Raw genomic sequence first — 20,529 nt, 5'->3', positions numbered from 1 at the left:
ATTTATATAATGAATATCATATATAAAATCAGCAAAGCTGATACTATCATAAATGCTTTCTCTTAACAAGCTGAACTGCTTACTTGAGGATAGCAGCAGAATGGCACATGCCATGCTGGAACATGAGAGCTTTCTGCCTCTTTGTTTGAGGCTGCTTCTCAATAGAGGGCTGTGACAAAGGGCAGCTGCATGAGCTATACATGGTAACACCAGAGTTAGTTTAACAAGTAGTTAAAAGTCCTGGAGAGATATTGGTCATGTAGTCAGTCCTTCACTGTAGCCAGGATTTCTTCTTTGAAAAACTTCCTTGAAGCCTGTTTGGAAGGAACTTGTATCAGCATCCCACAAATTCCAGCAGTTTGATGAAAAAGAAAAAGCTCTGTTGCTTAAGGATGAAAATTAGACCAAAATATGTAAATGCTATAAAAAAAGAGAAGTTCTCTTCTAATTCTTGTCCACCCTTGTGCAAGAAGCCTTGTCCTATACACAAAAAAATGGCAGGCAGGGGTATCCATTCCATTTTATGTTTATTATGAAAGTGATTTTAACAAAAATTTTATTACATGCTTCATTTTTAACTTTGACATAGAAATCAAAGCTATTAATGTACAGAGGCAAAAGGAAATGTATCTTCTTATAAGGTACATTTACAACAACATTTTCTACTATAAATCTGACAGAATTGTTAAAATATTGGTAAAGCTTAGCACTGTATTTTATTTTCTAAGTATCAAATTTTGTACAGTTATTCACTACCCTTGCTCTAAACTATTATTGTACATTTCATATGGAAATAGCTGTTTGTACACAATTTACATTGGTAATAAAGCTTAGAAATCCCAGCAGCATCTACAACAGTTCAGTTTAAAATTTCACTCCTGCACAGTGGTTTACGTGGAGCAAATTGATGCAGAAACCAGTATTACACCCTGTGTGCTTCCCCCTGAAATCCAGCCTGCCAGAAATTCCTGCTTAAACTGGTGCTGGATATGATCATAATGAACTTTTTTGCAGGTGAAAGTACCACTGGCCTCAGTGGTTTTGGCTAAAAAAGACTCTGTGATCTGATCCAATGTGAGGTTTTATCACTTCCACTGCTCCCTACAAGCATTGAGATCCCACGGCTTTTCTTGTCTTTCCACTATCCATGTGTGTAATCTATTAAATTCCCTTTTATTTCTGAATTCTGTGTTGTTTCTTATCCTAACAATGGAAGAAGAACCAGCACTAACTTTAGGATACATATTCTTTTTATGTTATGAAAATGGGAAGCACTTTAGAATGACACTTTATAGTCAATTCTGTTTACATTAGAATGTTAAAGTGCCCCAGAAGACTCTTCCTGTCATGTCAGCGAGACTGAAGAAATAACAGGATCTGTAATCTGGAATGATAAATCTGGCAACTGCCTCACATCCACCCCAGTCTTCTAAAGTATCTTTATAATCAACATGTTGAGACCCCGCTGCTCTCAATGCAAATTAATGGCCTTTCTAAGTTATAAAACATAGAAAACAATATTTACAAAATAATTTTAATTAAAAAAGTAACAAAAACAAACTCTAAAAAAGATATTTTCACAATAATTAAAATAAAGTTTAATTAATCAAAGCCACTTTTTACTAGAGATTGAGAAAATTGAATTGCAATTGTTTGTATATCTTTAAACTTGTTATCTCTGCTCTCTGAATATAGATGGTTTAAATTATTAGATCTAAAGGTACTTCTGTACATTTTACTCTTGTATATTACATATTAATTTTATAGATTAAAAGCTTTATGATGAAAGAATAAATAAATGAAATAACAAACTGGAATTGTATATATTCAGATCCTTAGATAACAGGTTTTTGACACTGTTTATTTTCCACTCTGCTTCTATTCAGATGAGCGATAAAACACAAGACTTGTCTCTGAATCCAAGTCTCTTGCTGAGGAGTAAGTTCATAGTACCTTACAGAAATTTCCCTTCTTCCATAAATTCTTCTGGAATTTATTCCTTTTCCCAAGTGCTTACAACAGTCTGTCATTCTAGAAAACTACTTCAATAAAGTTCCAAAGTACTGAGATTCTATAAGAACTCCTCCACTTACTCCCATTCCTGTCAATCAGTGGTTTTAAACTACGAAAAAATGCAACTCCTTGAACACATGATACAGATATAAGGTACTGTGTGTGTCACACATTCCCCATCATTAAGAAATCATCCAGACCCCTGGGGTGGCTGAGAAATTTACCACTGGGTTCATTTGTTGAAGATTTTACTCCAGCTAGGTTTGTTAGAGCATTCAAAGATATTTAGAGTCCAGACATGGGAGCTGTCACAGAGCAGGTGAGTTTTGCTGTCAAACACCTGTCAGCAGACCCTGTGTAAGATTCACAGAACTACTTTTGCTCCTGAAGTTCTAACCTGCTATCTGCAAGATTAAAACTGGGTTTTTAATAGGTAAAACTGATCTGAGAAATTTGAATCTGTTGGGCAGGCTTATAAAAAGGCACAGGGTAGGGTTTGACTGTCCTTTTGGAATGCTGAACACATGTAAAGGATGTTTCTCACTCATATGGCAGCATCCTTGCATTCTGCTCACAGACAGGATTTTGGGTGAGCTGTGCTCTTTAAAACCCACTGACAACTCAGAATGTGGACCCTCTGAAAATTCTCTGACCAATCCTGTATTTATTTAAGCTAGTCTAAAACTAAACTAAACTAAACCTGGCTTACAAGGTAAACTAGTTTTAAGTAAGCTTACCTACTTTTAAGTAAGTTTACTCTAGAATGAAGCTGCTGTGTAGAAAGGATTAGTCTAAATCTTAAGTAGTCATAACTTTATTCTATGGGGGTGGCACAATGAGGAAATAAATTTCTTTTGAAAAGTTGGTCTATAGGTAAAAATCTAATGTATGATGGAAGAAGGAAGACAGGGCAAGAAAATGGGATTAAAGAAAGACTTCAGTTATTATTCAGTTATTTTAAATCCAGCTTCAGTGAGCTAAATCTCCTGGCAGGATAAGTCTTGTTATTGAAGGCAAGATGCATTGTGGCAGAAGAGGTGGCAGTGCACTGAACACAGAATCCTGCTGCTCCCTGTGCTCAAATGACAAATAGAGGCACCTGTGTGTCCTCAGCACTTTCAAGGCACAGCTCAGGGCTTGATGAGCAACTTGTGTTTGCTGCAGTGTCCTAGACTGCAGCAGGTGTGCAGGCGGTGATTTGGTGGCCTGTGAGAATGGTTAGGGATGATTCACCACCACCTCACTAAAAATAAGTGCACTATTTAAAGCAGAAAGAGAGGCTTAAAATGGTAAGTGCTGCAGGTGCAGCTTTTAAGCATATAGGCATTTGCAAATTGAAAATAAAGAGCTCTGTTTGTGCCATGGACTTGGGCAATCACAAATGGGCACTTCTTCAGTCTCCCTCTGTTAACACATAAATGTGTTGTTGCATCTGTCCTGCAGACAATGTGTAATTCTGTAAGAACAGATACAGGGCTGTATTTATTGGTATGTTCAAATGAAGTATTTCACATTCAGGGTAAAAGCTAAAATGTTATATTCTGCCACGTTCATGCAGCTGGTTTGCTTAAAGGCAGCTGTATTTCTCCTTGTATGGTTTTTGATTCCCAAATGTGTGTAGGTCTCGTCTGCAGAAGAAAACATTCTTTGTTGTTGGGTTGTTATTGTGTAGTAGCAACAGGTTCTCTGACTTTGACAATGAAGGCATCCTATACTACCAGATGAAGAGCTGAACTCGCCTCCTATTTGGTGACTGCCAGTTTCTGTAACTGTACATCTAGTATGAACGTCAAAGCATTTTTAACTTCTAGAACTGATCTAAAAATTCTATGCTGTTTTTCAAATCAACTGAAACCAGTTCAGACTGCCCTATATACCACTTGTCATTACTTAGTTCATTAGAAATTTGTACATCCAAGAGCATTTCTATGCAGAGTGGCAAGCGTTCAAGCCTGACTCATTTTCTAAATATATCAGATATGAACCCCCTGTATGTTCAAAAGCATTTAAGCGTCAACTTTTGAGGGTCAAAATATTCTCTTTCTTTCAGCACCTATCTTCAGCAACACAAAGCCTGTGTTTGCCTCAGAAGTCCCCAAGTGCCTTGTCCTGACTGTGGAGTCCTTGCCCTGGCTCTGGGGAATATCAGCCTCATTCTCAGGTTGTCTGTCGGGATGAACTGGACAAAACCCTGCTTTTTTGTAGTGTGGTTTTAAGTCAGGGCAAGTGGTGCCAGAGCCAAATGCAATTTCCCTTGCCTGTATTCACGTCTCACAGCTCTACTGAGGTCCCACTACCAGCGGCCAGAATTGGGACATGTCCCTCTTACAGTTTCTCTCTGGCACTGGATTTCCCATGGACCTTGGAACCTGGAAAATGTTACAGTGCTGCCAGTGGTTTCTGGAGTCTGGCATACAATGGTATTATGTCCAAACATGTTGGTTGTTAAACAAAAATTTTAGCAAGGATTTTATTAAACTCAGCGTATAGTACCAGGTTCTGAAGTTTGCTTACTCAAATATGAAATACTCAAGATCACTGTAAATCATTTGCCAAGTGAGGAAGTTATTTTTCACCATATTTTTCATATCTTTTCCTTCATATCTTTCAGTAGAATGGCTGCAATCCTGACTCATTCTAATGTATCTGAATAAAACTCTGAATAACCTATCAGATTTCAAACTACTGTTTGGCTAAAGTAGTTTTTTAGCTGTATACTCCTGCATAATTGAGTACCTGAAAAGATTTTTGCTTTTGAAAAACTTTTTTTTGTACAATGACTACTGTTAAAGAAAAAATTAATGAAATTTTTTCTTTTTTGTGATCCTTGGTGAATCATAAATAAAAGTAGTTTTAACATCCTCAAGAAAAAGATAGGTTTAAGACCCTTTAACAAAGGACTTTTATGGAGAAGTGACATTTTTTAACAAGGGTTAAAGTATATATTAAAAAGAAAGCTCACCAAAGATCTGAGGTCCATGAGTGGGGAAAAAAATAAAGGTAGACTATAATGTCAGGCTGTTCAGGCATATAAAGAAAAGAATTATATTCTTCAACAGAAAAGGAAAGAGGGCAAGCAAAATTACAAGATGGTTAAGTAGAAAAACTCAACAGAATACTTCAGGTGTATTCTCATAGAAATGGAATATTCAACCACTTGTAGTCAACAGAAACCAACTGTGTAAATTTAAGCAGTACTTGCTCAAGGACAAAAAGAAAGTGTCAGAAGATAACCACAACCACCCCTAATACGTGTCTTTGAGAACATCCAAACACGTGTTAAACTACAGGCTAGACAGGCAAAAAAAAAAAAAAAAGCAGCAAAGCAAAACTGTGTGTTAGTCTTTTTCTGAAAGGATGCTGCCAGGAGAGTTAATTTCTCCATTTAATGAACTTGTAGAATCAAAAGGGAAAATGACACACAAGAGGAAGGGACTGAAAAGGAAAGAGGCTGAAATACTAATACAAAATAAAGGCTCCTCTCCCACTTGATTTAGCTTTCCAGGAAATAGCAGGAAAGCCAGGATTTATCATCATGGCGAACCCACAGTCGCTCTGTGAGCAGGGCCTGATCTCAAGGCCAAAGCTCTCCTGCACTTCCTGTGCTTGATGAGCACTGTGGCTACAGTGGGATAAAAGGGAGAGCCAGGTCTCTGCAAACACAGAACCTGCCCTCCAACTCCTGCAAAGCTGTGTCCTGTTCACCCCTGAGCCCCTGACAATCTGGGCCTTGGACACAGTTGTGTTCCCAGTGTTTTAGAGACAGCAGGTCCAGCAGCAGCTCCTCCCATGTGTTCTGTCCTGAGGGTGACTCTGTTGGTCTGCATGTAGGGGGTTCCCAAGGGAGAGGCAACAGTTGACCCTTTACTAGGCAGCAGTTGCATCTCCACTGATGCTATTTTTCTGGGAATAATATATATTGAAAGAGACTGTCCCAGAGTAAACCATTATCCAGTATTATAAAACCTCAAAAGGCTTCAGTTGGGTGTTAACAGAAGTGACAAGCACTTGGAGAAGTCATTTAATTGTCTACACAAAGTTACATATAGATATGAGTAAATAGGGTGTGTGGGAGTAAAGATTTAAGCATGAATAATATTTACAGTAACTAGAGATAACATTACTAATGTACCCACAAATAGAAGTATATATTTATATATTTATATATTGTACTTAATTAGATGCTCTCTTAATGGAAAGAAAACCAAGACTACTAAATGTTGTTGTTCATTTGTCACATATCCTATTTAAATGTCTTTAAAGGGACTGACTGATGCATGGAAATCCAAAGGTAAATCTGTTTCAATTAAGTAATTGACGGTGGCAAACCTCTGAAAAAGTTTAGAAGAGGACAGAGAAAAACATTAGGACATTAGGGCATGGGACTCAATCTCATGTAATTCATAAAACAAAATTATAGATTTTTTTCTTCTTTTTTTCCTTTTTGATTTCTACTTGGACAGAGGTTCCACCAAAACACAAATGAGAAATAACAAAATTTAGATTGTTTCATTTTCTTCTAAAGATTCAAATATAAACTTCAAGTGCAATTCAAAATCCAAGTATTATTTATACTACATACTTCTTTGTATAACAGAACTTATCTGCAGGTAGTTTAATAATATTTGAATAGATTCCTCCTTTTTTTGACAAAAGTTATTGTTGACAAAAAATAAAAAGCTAGAAAGAATATTTTTACATAGTGAGATTTCAGATGAAAAGTGAGGGTACACTAGTGCAGACACAAATTTGGATCTACAACTAGATGTACTCAGGGATGCATAATTTTTTTTTTTTTTTGTAGTAAGAATCCCATTCAGAACATTGACTTTTAACAATTATAAAACATTATAGGTGTTCTTCATTAACAATTGTGAACAAAGCCTGCAAAAAAGAGCTTTCAAATCAGCAAATGTTTCTACTATGGAGGAAAGACAGTATTTGACGGGAATGCAAAGTAACCAAAAATTGAGTACCGCTAGACTATTTGTATGGTCGTAGAAACCTGGAAACTTTCGATCGCAGTAGCTTTATAAATGATCTTGGAAACATTTCTTTTGACTCTTGTGCTGTGTACTTGAAATAGTTTTGAGGGTGTGCCAGTACATCAAAGAGAGCTTTAATCAGTTTCTTGTCCTATGGAAGACAACATAGATATATTAGATAAAAGCAAGGTTTGGATTTAGTGTCTGCACAGGTTTCAAAACTGAAGAACAATCAGATCTGTTTTGCAAAACTTGAGTCTGGGTAAAAGAGTGTAAGGAAACTGCTCCACATTGCAGGGGAGTTTCAGAGGGATGAGTCTGCCTGCTGTGCTGGATGCTTTTTGCAGGGCTCCTGGCAGGAGTACTAACCATAAACTGCAGATGTCTGCGTTAGAACTGCAAGCTGCCTCTGACTTCCTTCCCACCTGTTCCATGCTGCTGTCCAGGCCTTCCCTCCATGGATGGGAGACAAGGCTGGTCCTCAGGGAAGCTGAGCTTTCTAAGGACCTTCTCCTGTACCTTGGGAAAGCCTTGATTCAGAGCCTCAGCTGAGCCTGTGCCTGGTGCTGTGCACTGCAGCTGCGACCTGAGCAACCCAAGAGCTGGAGGGAGAGAACAGTGCTGGGCAGGGATGGCCAGGGGAGCTGGCTCTTCCTCAGCTCCCGTCCTTCCAAGCCCTACATTTACATGGCTCAGTTTAGCCCTCTGACCAGCCTTTTTTTCAGTTTTAATTAGTTAGTTGTTACAGGTGTTGCTTGTATCTTTGGAAAACCATTTCTTATTGAGGCAAAATAGTGATTTAGGTAAATACATTTTTTAATGCACAGCAAACTTAATGAGTCATTTAAACATTTAAATGCCAGAATAAGGCTGAAGAAGGCTCTTCAAATAATAGGTCCTTCATTCTTGGCTGACTAATTTTTTGAACATACAATCTTAATAATCATATTAACATATATTTCATTTAGTTCCTGCTTCCACAAAGGACATTAGCATGTTCTGAGCCCAGCTCAGTTACTTGATTTTGGGCTGCTTCAAATACCAGCATAAACCTCAGAACACAGAGAATGGATTTTGGGGTCACCCTTGAGCTTTAAATATAACGACTGTATCAAGGCATTGAGAATTATTTTAGGAAAATGCTTAGGGAAAGGAATTCTTGGTTGGCCTCAAAGAAAGCAGAAATTTCTTACCTTTAGAATTTCTTGATGGTTTTCTGATGCATATAATCGGCCATCTCGAACAATGTCTTCTATTAGTTGTTGGTAATCCTCTGAAAAATAAAGATCAGGTGAGTGACTGCGACATCCTTTGGGAGGGCAATAGTCAGACATGAACTAGACCTCCTCTTGAAGACAGAGCTGAGAAATTTTGTATCCAGTTAATTATTCAGTGTCTCTCAGGTTGCTGTATTCTAATTTAATCACCTTAAAATTCTCTATTTCTTTATAACAGTGGTTTTGGATTATCCCGATAAATACTTATATCCTCAAAAAACTACTCCCTCCAGATAATAATGTTATATTATCTCCACTCTAGAGATAAGGAACCAGGGATACAAAATAACTTTTGAAACATTATATATGTTATATGTATGTTATTTCACAGTCTTTGCAACTGAAATTAAATGAGGTGCATGAAGTTTTCCCTCATTCTTCTATCCCTGGAAGCAGTGTAAGAGAGATTCTAAAGGAAAATTTTCTGTAGTTCAGATATAACACAAAGATGAAAACCAATTCCATTCTCACCATCATAAGTCACATAGGGGACCTGAAATCCTTTGCCACTGTTTCCTTCATTTGACTTGAACTGAATCCAGAGTTTCCTTGATCTTGAGGTAAATGCAATAGGTCTCTCATAGGTCTGACATGTTTCATAGGTAGTAATTGAAGTAGGAGAAGCTAGAAATAAAGTTAAATGATGTTCTTTATATCATAATTTTTGCATCCTTCCTCATCTAGGGGTGAGAGATGTCAAATTGACAAGACACTTCTCAGCTGACATATTCCTGACAGCAGAAGCTTTTTGTGACAGAACTGATGTTGTCCTTTTTTGCCTATAAAGAGAAGTAGGTTTTTCCATAGAGGTATAATTTTTGATGTTTAAAACTACTATCAATATTAATTTTTTTTTTTTACTACTCTAGCATTGCATCCCAGAGTGCCCATATGCTTGTCCCAGACAGGTAAGGACAAGTGAGCTACATGCCAGCCAGATGGCAGACATGGTAGCCAGCCCCTCACATGGCCAGTTTGGGGAGTTCATCTGGTAGCAATAAACCACTTATAAATAGAAACACAATAAAATCAGAATGTAATATTTGGTATGGTAATTCTGAAGAAAAGACTGTCACACTGCAGAGTCAGGGATCCAAAGAAGAGTTAACCTGGATGTGAGGAGGCGGTTGGTGACAGCCAGCACAGCCTCACTAAGGGCAAATCATGTCTGAAGTGTAACTTTACCCTGATGTGGCTGGCTTTGAGCACTGTTGGAACCACAGTTTGGGGTCAGAAAGCACAACTGATGTGTTTTGTTATAGTAAGTGTTTGCTTTTAAAAAAGCTCCTGTGCACAGGTATAATTTCCTTCCATCTATAGTGACCAAGTGTCTTCCTTCTGATATATAGAGATGTCAATACAGGCCCTCAGGAATAAAAAATTGTGAAAATTGTTCTAGCAAATAAAAGACACCATTTTTGTGAGTAAATGCACTGTTTTGAACAAAAACTCCATATGAACAGGCGCCTTTCAGGTTTGGTGCTTCTTGATATAGCAACAAATCACCAGAAGGATGCCCACATCCTCCAAAGCAAAAGAGGAGTGCATTTCATTGGGATCTTAACTTTAGAAGTTGTTGAATTAAATTAATAATCAAAACACAATGCACCCCCTCCAATCCGCAGAAAAGCAGGACAACTTTGGATTTCTTGAGATTGTCAGTTGTACCAACACACTGCCCAGATTTAGCAATAACTGCAGCATATATATATATATATATATATATATATATATATATATATTTACAAAAGATAAGTGGGAACACAGTTTGTATAGATTACAGAGGTAGTTCTCAAAATATAATTTATTATTGTTGACTTCTAGAATGGCAGTGATTTATCCCATGTGATAACTGGGCCAGACAGAAGCCCATTAACTGCTTGGTTATTCAGACAATAAACTTGAACAATTAATATCACACCATTACTGTTATTGGTAGTGTTCTAACTTGCTGTGCTACTGCATTCAAGAAACCTTTTAGAAACACTGGCTACACTGAAGACAGTCATCCCTCCAATATAAACCATTCACTCCATCAGTTTGCAGGAAATATAACCCATGTCTGGCAACTTACCACTTTTTCTCATTACTAAAACATCGCCACATTCATCTTCAATTGGGAGAAATATCTCGGGTACTACGATGAGTATTCTTCTCTTTGGGGGTGGATTTATATTCCAAATGCATTCCACATTAGCTGGGTAATCTCCAGGATAGTTGGGTGATTCAATGTAGCCAGTGTAGTCCCCCAGTTCTCCTCCACAGTGCTGGTCTGGGGAGAAATATAAATTAGTAATTGTGTTAGTCGATAAATTAATCTGAGGTGTTTTCTGGATCTGTCATGAGCAAGTCTAAACTCCTCCTTGTGGCTTTGCAAATGCACACATTCTCCAGCTTCAAAGGAATATTTGATCCACGAGGTTGCTCCAGCTGATTGCAACACCTTAATCTCCGGTGCACGAACTGATTCAATGCTTCATCCAGGCAGCTCTAACTTTGCTTGAGAAAGGCAGGTAAGTAAACACGATCCCGTTGTGGTTACCGTGGATATTGTGCTGACATGCAGAAGATAGTCTGCTTTTACTTACTTGGTTTTTAGTTGGCTTTAGCTGAATGAGAGTGCTGGTCCCAACAGCTGGCCTTACTTAATTACAGATCTGCCTTGCTTCATCTTAGATTAAACCACTTAATAAAGGATCTCCATTGAGGGATCAGTTTTTCTTTCTGAGTTTTCAAAAATCATATTGAATTTGGCAGAAGTTACTTAAGCTTGATCTCCCCAGGCCTACACATCCACATAAAATTAGATATATGTTTAAATATTTTGCTTAATCCAGCCCCCAAATGGTATGCAAGGTCAGAAACTGACTTGAAAACTGAGATGACCTAAGACAGCAGAGTAACAAGGGTGGTTTTATTTCACAGGAAAATCAGCAAACTTCTTCAAATTTCATACAAATATATAGTTTACTCAAATGACATTAGAAATTATGAAGGGCTTATAAAACATATGGCACGTAATCAGACTAAAAAACTTAGAGGAGATCTGCACATGAATAGTTAGATGACATTGCTTAATTATTACAGGAACATTCTCTTGAATTAGCATGGTAGAGATGAAAAAAAAAAGCTTGCCTAAAATAATCAGTCATTCACTAAGGATCAAATAAAACTGTACCGAAATCCTTGGCGATATTTAAAATTTTTAAGATAGAAGGCTGAGTACTGCAAAAAAGCCTCCAAGAAAATCTCACTCTCAGAAGTGTTACATGGCAGTTGCAGCATGCATGACCATATCTTCTGATATTTTACAATTATTCTAAAATGGCAGTTACTCTGATAGAAGATATTCTGCTCTGCAGAGACGCAGAGAAATATGCATCACTGTTACACAACTTACAGGATCTGGGAAACTAAAGGCTCTGTAATTCTAACTTGTAGCTGGAACTCTGTGAAATCATATTAAAATCGAAACCACTCATATGCCTCAAGTGGTACTTTCCCAACTTTTTTTCCTCATTGTTTTCCCAACTTTTACTATTCCCTCTGGCAGCAGATATTTGCTAACTAGGAAATACAAATCTGAAGTCCAGCCTGACAGATGCAACTTTTGAGCTGCAGTTCAGATCCAAAGACATGCTCTGTGTCACTGATAAAAACGTGACTTACTTTTGCAATGTGTGACATTGGTGGAGCCATCAAAATCTGTACTGGTGTTGCCAGGGCAGGTGATGCAGTAGTTCTGACCAAACTCAGGCTGGTATGTTCCCACAGGGCACCGGATACATCTGTGTGTTGTGGAGTTGTAGTAGTGTCCAGGAGAACAGTGAACTGCAAGGTAGGAGTTGTATTATTTTCAAAAAGTAGCAACCTCCAGTGCAGAGAGATTTCCTCTGCCCTGGACATACCTGGTCTGCACAATTCTTATTAGGCCATAAAAGGCAGAAAAGACAGCAGCTCCCTCTATTTCCCAGTATAAAGAATCTTTCAACTAAAACGCAGAGCAAAACCCTTGTGAACTAGAAATGAGCGATACATATCTCTTACTGTATTTAACATATTTGCAATAAATGGAAGTGGATGTAAATCCACCTCAACAAGAAAAATTACTTTCACAGTAACAGGAGAGAGGTTTCCATTAGTGTCTGTTTGCCAGGGCCAGCATGTCATTTCAGTAACTAAACCAAAATGCATTCGGGCAGATTCCTTCTTCAGCATTGGCACTGGAAGTTGACATTATGGAATACAGAATGCATTGCACCCTTGCAGTTTCTGCCTGGCCCATGAGTAATCCTTTACTTCGTATAGCTTTTGTAGTGTTTAGTTTTTGTGATACAGTAAATAAAAATATACAGGACATGAAAGCTGAAGCATTGTCTAATCCAAGTTTGTGTTATTTATTGCCACACAGTGGGGCTGATTCCCTTACCAGTGGCAGTGCTGACCCCCTGCCTGCCTGTGGTAAATTCCAAAGAAAACCATAAATCCTGTTCAGCCTGCACAACCTCGGGAGGCCATTCCCAGTTACAGATTTCTGGACCATTTCACTTAATCACACGCTCATGCAGCAACAACATTTGTTTTGGAGCCTTCAAGAGCCCCTTGGCACTGATGATAATAAACCAAAGGCCCAGATGTAGGAAGATGAATCGTGGAAGGATTTTGAATTCACCTTTGGTTTCACAGTCTTGAAAGGAAACAGCGCCTTCGTATTTGGTCACAAGCCCACCGCCACAGGGAAAGCAGAGGGTCCTTCCTGGTTCAGGCTGATACGTACCAAGAGGACAGACTGTACAAGGTTTAAAACCATCTGAAGAGTAGTGCCCAGGAGAACACTGCCCTAGAAATTGAAAATGATCATTTCTATTAGTGTACTGACTTTTCTGGGTGAAGTATAAAACCCACAAGTAGTTAGCAAGGCCTTCTTTCACTTAATCATGACATCAAGACAGCTGCAGATCAAATTCTAATCTTACCTGCATATTTTGTATTGTTCCTGTACCTTCTTCCTAAAACCACCACCAGTAAATAAAACCAGTTTCATAATATGCTTTTTGGCAACTGTGATTCTGTTTGGATTATTTTTTAATTTTTTTTTTTTTTTAGAAAGGGGTCTATTAAAATTTCATTAGAATACTTTGTACTTTCACCAAGTCTTTAATCTCATTATTTCAAAGCACTTTATCAGGATAAATGGAACTGAATCATGCCTATGAAGCAAGTTTTAGTACCTCCAAGTTAGAGATGTGGACAGTGGATCATGGGGTTTACCAGATGGGATGGTAGCAGTCCAGTACCTTGTCTATGAGAATACCTAACACCAGCAGTTTTTCATGTAGTTGTATAAACTAGTGCTTGTCACATGCTCCTCTACCAGGAAACAGAGATATGTGTAAAGCAAATTGCTTTGTGAATCAATCTACTGACAGAAGTTTCCAAACTTGCTCTCCAGGCAGTTTCTGATAGGCATTTGTTTGGCTTGGTTCTTGCTAGCTTGAGTACTTTCCTCTGGGAACCTGAGAACCAGGATGTCAGGTTTTTCAAGATTGTGGCATGAATGTGTATCTTCAAACCACTCCAGACTGGGGCACCAGCACTGTGAGATGGTACAAATTCCCTGAGGTTGCCTAATCCCAGTACTTTGTAATTTAGCTTCCCTGAGAACTGAACAGCAGACAGAAACAACTGGCTTGAAAATAAGAAAGTTTTGAGAGCTCTAGGTATTGTTGCAATCTCATAAGAACGCTGATACTTGCTGGGAAATGTTTGGGGCATTCAGTATTTTCAGTGCTTGGCATGAGTGAGGAACTCTGGTACTTAGGATGAAATAGAACTCCTGAGGGAAAGCCAAGTTCAGGTTGTGCCCCCAGAAAAGCCAAACTCCTATGGACACCTGTGGGGTCAGGATCTCCAGGATTTCCTTGTGCTCCCATCCCAGCTGGCTGGAATACGGCTGTACAAACTGACTGTTATGACACAGACCTCAGAGAAATATTATGATGGTACTGATTTGAGGACAATTTTGCTCTCGTTATTAGGAGCAAAACTGATCTACCTGGCCTGGTCCAACTGGTTACTGGAACCCAGACTGGAACATGTTTCCTGGTAGGATTTGTCACCCTTGTGGGGGCCCTGTGCTGGAGCAGGCTGTGCCTGAAGGACTGACCCTCTGAAAAAGTGACTTATATTGGAGAACTCTTACCCATGAGATGGAGTCACATTGGAGAAGTTAATGAAGTCTCCTGTGGGAGGGGCCCCATGCTGGAGCAGCAGCAGGAACAACATCAGTGTGATGAACTGACCATAACCCCCATGCCCATCTCCCTGTGCTGCTGGGTGGGAGGAGGGAGAGCTGGGAAGAAGGGAGGGGTGTGGAAGAGGTGTTTTTAGGAGATATTTTATTTCTCCTTGTACTGCTTTTGATAGTAATGAATCCTGATTTTGATTAGTAATGAATTCACTGAATTTTCCCAGTTTGAGTCTGTTTGATATTTGGTGAGGGGTCTCTCCCTGCCCTTGAGTTGTGAACATTAATCCTCTCTCTCCCCTCCCAGCTGAGGAAGGCAGTGAGAGACCAGCTTTGGGGGGTGCCTGGTGTCCAGGCAGGGGCAACCCGCTGCAGCATGGAATTCACTTGCAGCTACAAGTGATTTCTGCACAACAGGCACTTAAAATCTCTGACATACTTGTGGAATTCACATTTAGAAGTGAGGATTCACATTTAGAAGTGAGGATTTCAGTGAAAGTTTATGGGTTACTGCACAGGCATTTCTGCTCTGGAAGACAGGGTGCAAAAGTACTATTGATTACTGGCAGTGAGTACAGACTGTAGAGACTTTCTAACAAAGCCACATGAGCTGACACAAATTTTGATAAAATCTTTGACAGGGAAATTCATGAAGTCCAAAGTATATTCTCTCTTGCCACTTCCAGAGGAAAAGGGGAGATCTGAGCAGAAAAACAGACTGTTTTGATCTGACAATAACCATTGTGAGATAAATCCACCCTGCAAAAACAATCAGAAGGGCTTTTTTTGTTGTTGTACAGAACAAAAATTCCAGTGTAAGCCTTGAAACAAAAGTCTTTTTCTTCTAGCTGTTTTGCTGCTTTTGTCAGCATGCCATAGTCAACCTTTATAAACTCAGACTGTATTTTGATATGCTTTTCTTATGTTATGGATAAATACAAATCAGCATAGCAAAGATGAATAGGTGTTTCAAATTTTTTGTCTGATAGTTCCTCATACAGCAAATCAGCAAAATTTATCATATGTTTGGACTGGTGACACTGCAGTTATTTTTTATTCAGTAGATGGGAAAAAGTAGCAGTTTCTCAAGTGATATTTGCCATGTGTTCTCTTTAGTTATCCTTGAAGAACTCGGTAATGTAAATTGCATAGATGAGTTTTCAAGTTAGAACTTGTGTAGCAGATAGGACAGATTTATTCTGAAGTCAGATAATCTATCTGCTATAAACTCGATTTTGATAGTCTGTAATGAAATGAGGTAAAGAAAATAAACAGTTGTATCTTAAAAGCTTAGACTGATCAAGTTACAGTAGAAGCACCAGGTATTATCATCATTATAATTTAGTTTATAAATCATGAAGTTGAATCAGAGATACTACATCACTTGCCAAAAGCTACAGTGCATTCAAGCAGCGCTGAAAATTGCAATCATTAGTTCTGAGTCGGGCTTACAGATCCCTGCAGCATAACTATGTCAAATTGATAATTGCTGCTAATTAGAGCAGGTAAGCTGCATCTCATGCAAAACAGTAAATGAACAGGTTCATTATTAGACTCACCAATACCAGTCCAAAGCAATCCATCCCTTTGGCTCACAATACACTTGTAAGTCCTAACAAGTCAAGGTATTTCCATACCTGAGGTGAAACACCAAGTGCTTTGCTTGGCTTGCTCATTTCCATCCCATAATTCACACTGCTGTAGCAGATCCCATCGTCTTGTCAGCAATGGGAGCGGATGGCCGGAGCCAAACCATCCATTGCTTGTAAGTGAACAGGGATTTCTTCTAGAACCTTTACAAGCCAGAACCGTGGCAGGCTCTCTTCTCTTTCAGCCTCCTTGCCTCACAGGGTGTGTGTGGCAACACCTAAAGCTTTTAGGATCAAGTTCAACTTGCCTCCACATTCCGAGACATTCCGGGCGCCTGCTACTCCCTGGCCATCGTTGCTGGGGCAAGGCTCACAGGTGAGCTGGCCTTCTGTGTCCTGGTAGGTTCCTGGCGAGCACGGGACGCACTGCTTGTGTTCTCCGCTATAGAAGGTGCCCGTGCTGCAGGTAACTGAGGATACAAAGGGGGAGCCTACGTAAGGATGTTCACTTTGATCACATTTTTTGCCCTAATATTGAACATTTAGAGGAAGCGGATGTCTTTGGCCCCAGGATTATGATGGCATGTGTTTTGCATGTGTTAGTCCAGGATCCTCACCTGATCTAAAGAGACCCGTCTCCACTGGGGCTCAGGTCAATTAATATCAGGGTGAGGTCCTGCTTCTAAGGTTTAAACTATTTAATGGCTTGTAGTGCATTCAGGCGTTTATCACTCATGTGTTGTTAATAAAGATGGATGCAGTCTTGAAACAGTAACTTGCAGTTTATTAAAGCAGTGCTGCATAAAGTGTGCAGCATAAAGTGTGAGCTTTTAGTTTATATCAGGTGCAGTTACAAGTTGGTTTTATGACAGATGACTACAAAAAGTCTGTCCCCTGAGATCAGTTCTAGAGATTTCTCCATGGGCAATGTGTTCCCTGTAATAATTTCTGTAATAATTTCTGTCTCTTGCCACTCAAATACCCAAGCTGCACAGCATCCTAAATACAGATATGAATACACGTGCTTTTCTGGCTTCAACAGGGCACATAACTGCATTTCACATTTTTCTCTGCTGGGTAGGGGTGGTTAAAATGTCTGAATTTCTAGATACTGATAGCAACAGCCTTTCAAATACAGTTTCTATATCATTTTTCCCATGTGATAACTACCTCTGAACCCACTCACTGGAAGCACCTATCAGATGTGATCTCTTTTGGCTTGTAAATCCCTTGGTATCTCAAAAGCTGGAAAAATAGGTATGCTGATTTTGAAAAGATGTCTGTAAGAGATTAGAAAGCTTGCAGTGCTGAGAACTGCCGTTAATAAATTTGCATTAGCACACTGTCCCCAGAAAAGCACTAGAGCCTGATAACATGGGAAAAGGCTTAAAGGAATTAGGTATTTTCCATAAAATAGATTTCTGTCCTTTTTTTTTTTTTAACTGGACCTCTTGAACATTAAATTTAACATATCCATGGATCATGGATTATTTGATGGTGAGGAGAGTGACACTGGGGATATAAAAGTAAATATACAGCAACTAGGCAAACATCATATTATTGTTTTACCAAATTGCAAATATATAAAAATATAAAAAATATAAATATCCGTAAATACATTTTGATAAGATGGGAGCAACTGGGACCTAACTGCCAACATTGTCTTGTGGCAGGTTTTGATACCTACCACCTGACAGCATGGGAATGTATCCATATTTATACTTCTGTTTTTCTACAACCATCTAATGAATTCCATCCATAGTCCATGCATATATGCTGAGCAATACTGATCATTAAATTCGAAATCATTATCTCAAAGATTTCCTCCCTGGTGCACCATGGAAAAGGTAATTTCAGACTGCTTGATTTGGGGGATATGATTGAATATTCGAGTTCTTTGGACTTACCACATTTTCCATCCTGCAGTACTTGCCCTGTACTGCACGCCTCATGCCCTTCAGTAGCTTTAGCTGGCTTCTGAGCCACTTCATATTCTGTCCCAGAAAACTGAATGTAAAATTGCTGTTTATTAATAGATTTCCTCAATGTTTTGATTGCAGTTTGCAGCTTCTGCTCCATCCTTTTCCGAACACAGTCAATGTTACAGGTGTCTAGATGGGAAATGATAACAAAACTAGAAGCAATTGAGATTCATGTTTAAAAGAGGTGCTTAACAAAAAGCTTAGCCTGCATTGCACTATGACACCTCTGTTTGTTTCACTGTCTTGTCCATATAAATTGAAGCAGCAGCCCACTGTATTCAAGATCAGGCCTTTCAAAGGGATAGGACAGTATCCTGAGTTCCATGGAGCAGTTCCATGGCCTGCAAGTGCATGCTGAGTGCTGCAGAAAGCATCAATCCCAACGTGTTTTCCTTTCAGGTGTGTAATCAGTCTGCCACCATTAATGTTCCTGAATTTTCTCTGCCACGCTTTTCTCAGTTGATTAGGAACTCCTGCCACTTCCCTGACCAAAACACCTTTGTGTTAGTGACAAAAAGAAAGGTGCTTTCAGGCACCACTGCTGTTTGAATCACTTGGCTAATTAGGTGCCCCTCAAGGTTAAGAAATCTGCCTTTGAGGACTGACATATTTATGGGATTCAGTCCACATTTTCTTTAGCTGGAATTTATAACATAATATTCCATCTCATTTATAACTTGAGGCAATTAGTTTTATTCCAAAGTTTGGTCAGAAAACATGAATTTTTCAACTGTGTGATAAAATTGTCTGATTTGCAGAGTAAATATTCATCAACTTACATTTTGGAGGATATTTTTATCATCATTTTTGCAGAACTTCTACCTAATCTTTATGTTCCCTGTACATCGATTAGCACTTCTGCTGTTTAAAGAAATCACACTGGATTAAAGCACATGACTTAACTCAAAGCCTTGAAGGAATTTTGATGCAGGTTCAGTTTTTGTTCCTTTGGCTTAATTTCATCCCTGGCTCTTTTCAATTAAAGCTCTGAAACTTTGAGTTTGGAGAGGCTGTTGAAAGAGGTGTTGTGCTAAAAGGCGTTCATGGCAGCTTGATGAAATAGCGTCAAAGAGATTTAGCAACACCCTAAGGAACTAAATTCTGATTTCTTTCCATAGACCAATCTTTCACAAACCTGAGATTTCTTCAGACTTCATCTCCACTTCAAACTCTGCAGTGATATGGGACACTTCTTTTGATGGTGACTTGCGGCCTCGGCGTTTTTTCTTGGAGGAATCGCACTTGAGGTTGACAAAGGTCACCTGGCAGTTGTCTGTACAGGGGAACTGACCTCCTTTGCATGAGAGAAGAAACACAGGGAAGAAATCAAGTAGCAAAGTAGCATGTGACAGGCTAACAAGTGATATCTCACTGGGTTATCATGAATGCAGTGACAGGCTTCATAACATTTCCTGTGTGTTGTGAGACACCTCCTTCCCCGGGCAGTGCTGGGATTGCTCATTTTGCTATGAATGCAGAAGGCAAAAGCACAGCCTGGTGATGCTCAGCTGCACTGTGGTGCCCCCAATGCCTAAAACTGCCCAGCCCTTTTCTGCATAATGATTAGAAAGCTCTTTACAGAAATTATTTTAAATCAGCAAATACTATAAACTATATCTGATAGCTGAACAAAGCAAGAGACCCAATTTCATAAATCTATGAGACTGTCAGGCCTGGGCCTCTAAAAACTATCAGTGGTTATTCCATCTCTTTCAGAAGTGAAAATCATCAGAGAGCAAAGGCTTTAAAAGGCTTTGATTGTGAGGTCATGAAAATGTATTGGAAGGTTTTTTTCTGAGCAGGAATCGTAGTTTGCCACAGGTGATGAACCTTCCAGGTCAGGGAAGACAGAGAAGTTTGTAGCCAAGCCACCAGAAGGATTTCATTCCGAGGGTGTGGTTATACTATGTAATCTTATTGTTAGACTCAGAGGTTCAGATGACATAACAAACACAAAGGAAAGCAAGCAAAGGACAAGGAAATGCATCCAAGAAACACATTCCCATAGTGATTATGTGGACCAAAAAGTTCAACTTCTATGACTTTGAAAACGAGTCTGATAATCACATCTTATTCACAGGTAAGCATTGTGATGACTAAGACTTAAGTCAATACTTGTAAAATGAGAGATACAGAAGTGTACATTGTGGGGTAAAGATGAAACATGAGTCTAAATTTTAAAAATAAAACCTTTAAACTATTCACTTAAAAAAAAAATAGCTATTTTTACTCTTCTCTGTTCAGGGCTCATGTAAGATTTCTCACTCGCTAGTGAAAGTGGTGGTAAGACAAATTCATAACAAAGAATGCATCACCAGTAGATGTTTGGTGTAAACTGCTAAGTTGTTTTAAGTAGCAATTTAACTTTTTTAATACCACATTTTTGTTAATGACACCTAAATCTTATAAATATTTTTTCTAATATCCTAACTACTC

General features: G+C 38.8%; 1 protein-coding gene across 1 annotated transcript in view; it reads right to left on the bottom strand.

Moving 5' to 3' along the window:
• Positions 1 to 6,996: 6,996 nt before the first annotated feature.
• SCUBE1 (signal peptide, CUB domain and EGF like domain containing 1) overlaps positions 6,997 to 20,529 on the bottom strand; it is a gene marked incomplete at its 3' end in the record, with an annotated part of 186,544 nt that continues 173,011 nt past the window's right edge. The window contains exons 15-23 of the mRNA XM_084206342.1: positions 19,229 to 19,387; positions 18,019 to 18,222; positions 16,420 to 16,581; positions 12,948 to 13,115; positions 11,945 to 12,106; positions 10,350 to 10,547; positions 8,747 to 8,899; positions 8,192 to 8,271; positions 6,997 to 7,149 (exon numbers count right to left, since the gene is read on the bottom strand). Of these exons, the coding sequence (XP_084062468.1) occupies positions 6,997 to 7,149; positions 8,192 to 8,271; positions 8,747 to 8,899; positions 10,350 to 10,547; positions 11,945 to 12,106; positions 12,948 to 13,115; positions 16,420 to 16,581; positions 18,019 to 18,222; positions 19,229 to 19,387 (1,439 nt within the window). The remainder of the gene's footprint in view (positions 7,150 to 8,191; positions 8,272 to 8,746; positions 8,900 to 10,349; positions 10,548 to 11,944; positions 12,107 to 12,947; positions 13,116 to 16,419; positions 16,582 to 18,018; positions 18,223 to 19,228; positions 19,388 to 20,529) is intronic.

This window comes from Fringilla coelebs (genome assembly GCF_963513975.1).
Source record: "Fringilla coelebs genome assembly, chromosome: 5".
Taxonomy (NCBI): domain Eukaryota; kingdom Metazoa; phylum Chordata; class Aves; order Passeriformes; family Fringillidae; genus Fringilla; species Fringilla coelebs.
This window is presented reverse-complemented; position numbering and strand designations above follow the sequence as displayed.